Genomic DNA, 9,495 nt, shown 5'->3' with positions numbered 1-9,495 from the left:
TTGTCCATCAATTGTTCTAACTTGACAGTTTATGGGTAAACGTTAAAAATAGTTTATGAGAAGATACTCTAAAAACTAAATTCGAAATTCGGTCAAGGAAACTTACCATAAATCAGAAAACAAATCATTGGACAAAATAACAATTTTTCACACGGTCGTTTTGGTGTTGGTTTCAATCAAATCGGACTTACGGTGAAGGAGAACAGTTCAAACTAAGTAATTTAACATGCGGAAAAGTCGGGGATTTTAGAGAGAAATTTGGATGGTTAAAAATCTGAAGAAGTATGTTTATTTGACTACCTAAATGAATAAAACGACATACTGAAATTTGGACGCGAACGGAGAAACTTTTCATGAACAATTATCGATCGTCGATGTCAAACTATAAGTTATTGTTGTATTTTTCTTTGATTCTACGGCTACTGCAACTCCTTTCTTACTTTTCTTATTTTTATTTTATTAACATAATTAGGGTTAACATAAACGGGTCAAACCCATTTGTCCCTTATTTAATATATGTTTTACTATTATTATTTTTATTTTTCTAAAACAAAATTAATTATTACTTAATCTCATTTTTTTAATACTCTTCCAAACATCATTAAATTTTAAAAACATTACTAATATTTCATAATTAATATATGCTAAATTAGAGTAATTAAAATATTCAATATAAAAAAAATATATTACTAATAATTAAAACTCTCACATTCAAAATAATATCTACAATTATACTTATTTCTCAAAATACTCACATTATAATAATACCATCATATTAGAAAATAGTCAAAATTATACAATAAATAAATATTCCACCAACACTTTATATTAGTTACTACATCATAATAAATATATATAAAATCACAATATCATAAAAAATATATAGAAATAAAAGAAATCAAACACAATATCAATTCTATCTCAAGATATTATTTATAAAAAAAATAACTAAAAATAGAAAGTAGTTATAAATAATTAAAATATAACTAGGTGCATACTTAATATCAGTCAAACGCACACACAAATATTACATTAATTGAGTACACGTAAAATTGCATAAAATCTTTTTCTTTAAACTATATATTACACTAAAATACTATTATTTTTCAATAAAAAAAATAGATCAAAGAGTAAAATATAATATTTATTATTTATATCGTTTATGTAATCTAATATTTATAAAACTAACACATCATAGAAATCATGCCTATAAGGAAAATTAATCATAAACTAATCAACATATATTATAAAATAATTTTAACACCAAATTAATTATCTAAATTCCTATTTAATTAATAAAATAGTTTATTAAAAAATTTGGGGTGTTACATTATCAATAAATATAAGAAAGCAAAAAAAATCCTAATCAATAAACATAAACAATTATATGAGATTAAATTATAATACACGAGACAAATTCTTATTTCAAAGTAATTATCATACATGAAATAAATTATCGCTAATAAAAAATTCAAAATAAATTTCATACAAAAAAAAGTTATTATTTATAAGATTTAACTATCATACTAAAATAAATTCTCACTTAAAAAAATTAAAAAATAATTATAAAATTTATATCATATTTAAAAGTATGTACACATTTGTATTCTAACAATATTATACTATACTTGAAAATTAATATTTACTGAATAATAATTTAATTGTGGAAGCTTCAATATTTTTGTATTGTATTTTTATTATATCAATTCTAAGCAATTAACAATACACATTTATAATTTATTTTAATATTTGTATAAAACACTTAAATGGGAAAACACACATTTATGTAATTATCTAATTCAATCAAATATTTAAAATATCATATCATAATTATTATCATTTTATTCGCAAGATATGTCTCAAAGTAAGAAATTTAACATGAGCATATGCACACAAACTAAGTTGGCAAACATAATAAATTTATCAAGTACCATAAATAAATTCATCAACAACTAGCTAATCCCATGCATGATTGTTATTACATCGCCTTGAAGTTTTCTTGATAGACAAAAAATTTCCCCCCCAAAATAATAAAATTAAGATCTAATTTATATACACAAAATATATAAAAGAAGTTTTTTACACTGATAATTAATTTTAATCCTTGATCTATTATAAATTTTTAATTTTTATAATAATTATGTTAAAAATCACAATAAATTATTAAGATAGTGTAAAATTTGTCTACACAGAGGTAAAGGGGTTTTGGTGAAATATATTAGGGTTCAGCGTCACTTCTCCTTCACATAGCAACACTGAACATTCAAACCAACAAAGTCTTCGACGCCGCCGCAGCAACCACCACAACCAACCAACTACTCAAAACAAGCCGATAACAAAATGGGGAAGACAAAGAAATTCATCAACAAGAAAAGCTCTCTCACGTTCCAACTAATGCCCCGTGACTCAACCGACCCCGCATTCACTCAATCCGACGACCGTGTTTTCGTCCGCGTCGACAACAATCCAATCTCCGCCGACTCCGTCTTCGCCGATTCACCCGATGACCCCGACGCTGACACCGAGGACGGTTTCGACGATGGTAGTGGTCCGTTGTCGGATGATGTTAGGAAGGATATTCTGGAACTAGGGTTTCCTGATGATGGTTATAATTACTTGACTCATTTGAGGGAAATTAAGAATGCTGGTGGTGGTTCTTTTTTCTATAGTAATCCTAAGTTTAAGCTTCAGCATGTTCCTCGTGATGTTAAGGTAGTGGTTCTGTTTTGTTTTATCTCTCTGTTAGAGTTGCTTTCAGTGTCTGTAGCACGACACTTTGATTATATTCAATGAATTCATTTTATCAAAGTATTATTGGTGTCAATGTATCAATGTCCGATGTCCGTGTCAGTATATATGCTTAATAGGTTTCAGTTTGTTATACTAGTTGTTAAGTGTTTTGATCCGTGAAAAACAAAGCATAAAAGATTTGTTAAAGTTAATTCCAAATTATTTTTATGTATGGTAATGTATCAAAGATTTGTCAAATTCTTCTGCAAGTATTTGTAGGATTTTATACAAATTGGCTATTTGTTGTGTTTGTGAATTTAGGCATATGATGCTTCGAGACTGCGAATTAAAGAGGCCGATGAAGAGCCTGAGGAAAACACTTTGTACACTGTTGCATCCAAAACTGCCAGCGTAAGGGTTCAGAAAGCTGTTGATCCTGAAGTGGCTGCTTTGCTGGATGACAGTGATGTGTCACGGTTTGGCTCTGATGTTGAAGATTTGGAGGAAGACTTTGTTGTCCAGGCTAACCTCCATGAAGACAAAGATGATGAAGAGGAGGCACCTGTGTGTAATGGAATGAACTTTGCCGAGGGTTCTACGATGAATAGGAGCTTAAACAATGATCATGTATTGCAAGTTTCTGCGTATTCCACCATTGCAGATGATTGTAAATCTTTGGACGAGGGTGTAAATGGTGTAACAGGTGTGCAATGTGCTGGTGAGAAGTCAAGGCCTCGTCGTCTGTTAGATGAACAATTTGATTTGGTGAGTTCTACTATTGAATTCATAATCTATTTATTCACACGCCATATGATGCTTTCTCTTTTCAAATTGATACTATGATTTTATTTCTGTGGGTACTATGTCATTAATCAGCTTGTATTGCTGTGCTAAGTTTCTGTTAGTATCTAGAATATTTTTTATGCAGTTGATTAGTTTGTATCCAAAGTATTTCAGTTTGTACTGAACTGTCTTAGAAGCTTGCTTAGAAAGCTTAGGCTGATTATAAATACCATTTGTAAGTCTCTCTGTTATTCAGAATAGAAAACAAGAGTCAATGGACAGTTAGTTTTCTCCTTACTTTTATTGCCACATTATCTACACATCAGTTTCTATCACAAATTACATTATCTAATAAACTATATTGAACTTTCTTGTTTCTCGCATGGTATCTGTGTATTTTTCAAATTTTATCTTCATGACCATTGCAAGTAATAGCCTTTATTGACCACCTATATATTTTTTTTACTTTTAAACAAGATAACCATCACTTTTTTACTTTCTCAAATTATTAGTGGTGTTGACGTGTCATATCTAGTGTCTATGTCAGCATCCACACTTTAAGATATTAATTCTCAATATATTTTCTGTTGTAGCTTGAACAACAAGAGTATGGAAGTGATGATAATAGTGGTGATGATGATTATGATGATGATTATGAGGAAAATTATGGAGCCGAAGATGAGTCACTTGCCGAAAAGCTCAAACTCTCTCTTAGCAACCATGAGATGGAAAGCCTAGAAGTTGAAGATGATGGCAAGTATAAGGTTCCTGCAGATTTATTGAAGAAAGACGCTCCAGGAAGTGAGGGACAAGAAGATTCTGCTGCCGATGTGATTCGCCGTTGCAAGGAATATGGTGAGCAATATGAAGTTGAAGATGAAGACAAGGATGTTGTTATTTTTCAAGAAAGTAGTGATGAGTCAGAAGCTTGGGATTGTGAAACTATTGTTTCGACGTACTCAAATTTGGATAACCTCCCTGGGAAGATTGAAATACCTGGGGCAACTAGGAAAAAGAAATTGGCTGAAACCATCACTGCAGCATCGAGTTCCACGAATCCAATAATTTTCCTAAGAGGAAAAGCAAAGCTTCCTGTCGACTTCTTGCCTGCTGGTAGAAGACCGGCGGCCGAAAATGTCAGAGACTCCACTGCAAGACCTGAGCAGTACAGGAGAAGGCAACATGGCCAAGAGTCAAAGGAGGAGAAGAAAGAGAGAAAGGTAACTGTATTACTTGGTCTGCTTTTACTAGTTCTTGAGTTTATGATGCTTTATTTATGCATGCTGTCATTATCAACTTCTTTTCGAGAACTCACCAGCTGTTGTCTTCGTAAGAATAATGGTTTTACAAATCTGCTAATTTGACAATTGTGTTGTTTGGTAGACTGCTGTGAAGGAGGAACGGCGTGAGGCACGTCGCACTAAAAAAGAAATGAAGGAGCTTTATAAGTGTGAAGCGCATCGCGCACAAAGAGTTTCTGCTGTAGCTGGTCCTTCATCCTTCCATCTTTTGTAAGTTTTCTAAATTTAAAATTTTTCTTTGAACTATCTACAAAATGGGAAACATTTGTTACACGCCAATAGCTTGCATTTTCTTAAAGGTGAAAGGGAATCAATATGATAAGAACCTCAAAGTTTCAAATGTGTTTAAATGGTATCCTAAACCAAAAACACTAGTTCCCGTTGCATTGAAGATTTTTTATCGGCAAATGTTAGTAGTTAGTTTCTTAGAGGAGATGTTAGTAGCTAATTTTTTAGAGATGTTAGTAGCATGGGTTGAACCTTGACCTCTCTTTCTTAAACCTCCTTTAATGTCCCAACCCTAAACCACTAGGTTAATCCTTCGTGGACCATCACATTGAAGATTTAAAATACAAGATATTTAACTTTTACCATAATCATAATAATGCCAATTTTTTTGAAATTAAGACATATTCATAACTACCTATGTTCAGGGTATCACATTGTGCTTACTAGTATTACTACCGTTTTTTGGGTTCTAAATTTATTCACATATATATGCATGTTAACTGACCTGTAATATGCTCAGTGTCCCACTATATGACAAATGAAGAGAAGCTTTGAATTTCAATTAATGTCCAATGCAATGGCATCATTTTGTTTCAAACTTTTCCTGTAAATGAGTGTAGAAATGCTGTGGTTAATGTGATTTCTTTTTGTTATTTATTTTTATAGGTAAGTTAACAGTCACAAATACCCCAACCAGTTCAACTGCCATAGTGTACTACAATGAAGTTTGTGAGGTTCTATGATGTTTTCATACATCAGTACTAAGTTTTGTCACACAATACCCATGGCTGTTATGGGTCTTTTGCTTAACCAAAAATGTACACATTACACAAGAGTATATAATGTAATTATTGGTTATTTGCAAGGATAAATGAATATCTCTTTTATTTTTTTATTTTTCTCGTAATGAAGCTTAGTCAATTTTGTTTCGTAGAACAAATTAAAAAAACTGCAGCAACTATATGGTTTGTAGCATCAATTAATTATATACGAGGATGCACTATAAATTAAATAGTTATATTTTATATGTTTTTGGAATGATGAGCTAGAGATTAATGAGTTGAACATATATGCTATATGATAGAATGTTATGTTGTTGTTAGATTTATGCAGTCGACTTTAGTTGGATAAGGTTTGGTCGTTGTTGTTTAGAATGGTTCAGTAAAGAACTAGTTATCAGTTATCACTATTGAATAAAGGTTAACAATTACTCCATTTCAAATAAAACATAAGCAAGAAAGTATTTAAAAAGTTTATGTAACTGGTGTAAAATTGTCTAGACTACATTAATTTTATAAATACCCTTTCAGCTTATATTTTGTTAGCTTATTACTATTCCTATGATATATAAGTAACTTAATATCTTATTATCACTAGTGTGCAGACAGGTATGCCTGTCTATATGTTTTTTATCAATCAAATATAGAACTTGCAAACTTTTATGTTATTTGATTGGTAAGGAAGCATAAAATTGTAAGTAAATAGTTTAAATAAAGGTTATCGAGAGAAAAAAAAAAGTTACATCAAAATTTAGTATTTTTTTTTATATAAGATGTCGATATTTGAAAAGTTCTATTATTTATTTTAGGGGTATATCTAGTGAGAGAAGTTGTCATCCTAAGAAATAAGAAGATTCACTAACCACTGTAGGATTAGAATAAATGGTTTAGATCAATTTTGTTTCGATAAAAGCAGCAGATCCAATTAAAGATAACATTTTTTACTGTATTTGGTTAGCAAGAGATATACCAAAAGCATCCTCAAATTTCGAGCAAGTTTTTAATCTATATAAAAGCTATTTAGAAACCTGCCATTAGTATCATAAACTAAACCTAAAACAACCAGACATGTCAAAATTTGGATCGACTCAATGTAAGTACCACATAATTATTATAAACACAAGTTATTTTATATTTATGTTATCTTAATGTACATAAAGCTTTAATTTTTTTCCAGTTTTTGCTATCGAAGTTCACCACATTTGGTTATCATCATTGTTATTTTGTTCATTTGCCATGATTCTAAATAATCATTGATTCATTCTGGCTGGTTGCCATACATGACCAATAATAAGTGTTAAAATAAAGGATCCACATGGAGTAAACCAAAATTTACTGCAGATTTGTCTTTGATAATTTCATGTAATAGTAATTGACTAGACTATTAAAGTTATGTATGATGCTTTTTGTTTTTATTTCTATTTTGCACTATGATGAAATTTCGAAAATTGTTTCTTAGAACCACTAAAGCAAAGTGTTTAAGTGATACTTATTTAGACGGTAGAGAGGAGCATATATCAATTATTTTCTTTTATATACTTTGTTAAATTCGTTGCATAATTAGCTTCATGAAAGGATCTAAACTAAGTATGGTAATTTTAATCTTATTTTTATACTCGTATAATATGGGTTTTTATAATTTGATATTTTGATTTGTGAGTTTATGTGAAAGATATAAAAACCCACAAATCAGCATTATGGGTTGTTATTAATTTTAAATTTTATTTTTAAATAAAATTTATATACAAGATTAAATAAGTTTTTAGTCTTTATAAAAGTTTGAAATTTTTCTTTTAATTCTTATAAAAAAAAGTTAACACTTTTTAGTCTTTAAAAAGTCATTATGCAATATTTTTAGTTAGAATATCGACATATATTTTTGAATGAATTGTTTATAGACATGTTTACAACATTGTATATAGACACGTTTACATAATTGTAAAAAATTTATCCACATAAATGAATTCAAAATTCAATTTATAATTTGATATTTTCATTACTATTATCTTAGATTTATGATATTTTAAAAAATTATATTTAATTCATTTTAAGTTAAAAAAAATTAAATTTTTATGGAGAATTTTTTTATAATATTTTAAAAGTGATTGCAAAAAATTAATAAAAAATTAAAAATTCAATGACAATTATACACATTTTTTCTCAACCAAGACTAAAATTGTTTGTTGAAATTGTTTGTTTAGACTAAAACATTTAGTTTTTTTACGAGGACAAAAAAACAAAATTTTAAAGGGATTAAATACTTATTTAACCTCTATATATATATATATATACACATTAATTCAATAACATCATGCCGAATAAATATTTTTTAAAATGAATCATTGGATTGAAAACTACTATCATATAAATTATATCTATAAATTTTGAGATTAATCTATAATAATTTAATATATACTCTTGATAAGTTAACGTCAACAGTGTAGTTGTATATAACATTAATTTTACACATCTTAATGATATGATAAATGATTATGAATTAATGTCAAAATTTATCTACACGATAATAGTTTTGAATCTAAGTATTGATTTAAAAAAATATTTATTCTGACACAATGTTATTTAAATTAGTGTAACTCTTTGGTTTTATTATCCCATGTGTCGCTTTCACATTAATTCACAATGTTTTGTTTATATATAAATTTTTTCTAACACTACAAAATTTTCTCAACAAATTCCATATTTTTTTCTTTATATATATATATGGATATATGTGTGTGTGTAAATAAAGTAATTTTAGATATTTTAAAAGTTGGTAGATTAAAAAAATCTCTTCTTGAATTTTATTTTACTATATATATGTCATTTATTAATATTAATTTATTGATTAATTATTTGACTAAATTACTGATTTAAATTAATTGTATGTATGCGAGTTTAAGAAATGAATGTTTATGTCTTGGTTCTATTTATTTTAGACAAAAAGTTTGTTAATTCTATTAGTTCTATGTATACACTATTGATTTCAATTTTCACTAAGACAACTTACATTTATTTATTTTATTATGAAGATGTTAAAGGTTGATTTAATTATTTGCGGACTAATTCCGATCAGTCGTCTTTTTTATTCATTTAAATATATATATAAACATTTTTTACAATATTAATAATAATAATAATTTAATTTTGATTTTGATTTTCAACATATAATAATAATTACCTTCATAAAATAACCACTTAATCCACTATTTGTGTTAAATATGTGTAAATCTGTATGTAACCGCAGATGTTTATCTGAGTAAAGTCAGCCTTGTTTATTAAATAGAGTTTATTGTACTACATAATTTTGAAGTAATTTATAACTTATTCATTTTTTAGATTTTATTCATATATTAATATTTAATTTATATTTAATTTTATTATAACTAAAAATATTAATTTAAATATTTTAATTAATATTATTATACAATATTTTAAATAATATTAATTATTGATCTCCACCTTGATTATTCATTTGAGATTTATAAAATATATTGAGATTGGTTGGTGGTGATAGTAAATAAAATTTTTGAATAAAATGTAATCAAAATTGTTGAAGATTATATTGATTGGAATCCATTTATTACAAATAATTTTTGTTTGAAACAATAAGATAAAAAAATAAGTGAAAAAGTATTATTAATAAAAACTTAAAAAAAACTTGTGTAACAAAAATT

The 9,495-nt window shown here is 27.7% G+C and overlaps 1 protein-coding gene across 2 annotated transcripts; it reads left to right on the top strand.

Moving 5' to 3' along the window:
* Positions 1–2,194: 2,194 nt before the first annotated feature.
* On the top strand, positions 2,195–6,069 carry LOC101513976 (uncharacterized). Of its 2 annotated transcripts, XM_004509536.4 has the most exons (5): positions 2,196–2,712; positions 3,052–3,495; positions 4,107–4,733; positions 4,897–5,024; positions 5,709–6,069. In XM_004509536.4, the coding sequence occupies exons 1-5, from the start codon at positions 2,341–2,343 to the stop codon at positions 5,710–5,712; spliced, it is 1,575 nt and encodes a 524-aa protein (XP_004509593.1). In that variant the 5' UTR covers positions 2,196–2,340; the 3' UTR covers positions 5,713–6,069. The 2 variants fall into 2 exon arrangements, with proteins under 2 accessions (XP_027192810.1, XP_004509593.1); XM_027337009.2 differs by lacking the exon at positions 5,709–6,069 and having other exon boundaries at positions 2,195–2,712; positions 4,897–5,028.
* Positions 6,070–9,495: the final 3,426 nt, after the last annotated feature.

This window comes from Cicer arietinum, chromosome 7, assembly GCF_000331145.2.
Source record: "Cicer arietinum cultivar CDC Frontier isolate Library 1 chromosome 7, Cicar.CDCFrontier_v2.0, whole genome shotgun sequence".
Taxonomy (NCBI): Eukaryota; Viridiplantae; Streptophyta; class Magnoliopsida; order Fabales; family Fabaceae; genus Cicer; species Cicer arietinum.
This window is presented reverse-complemented; position numbering and strand designations above follow the sequence as displayed.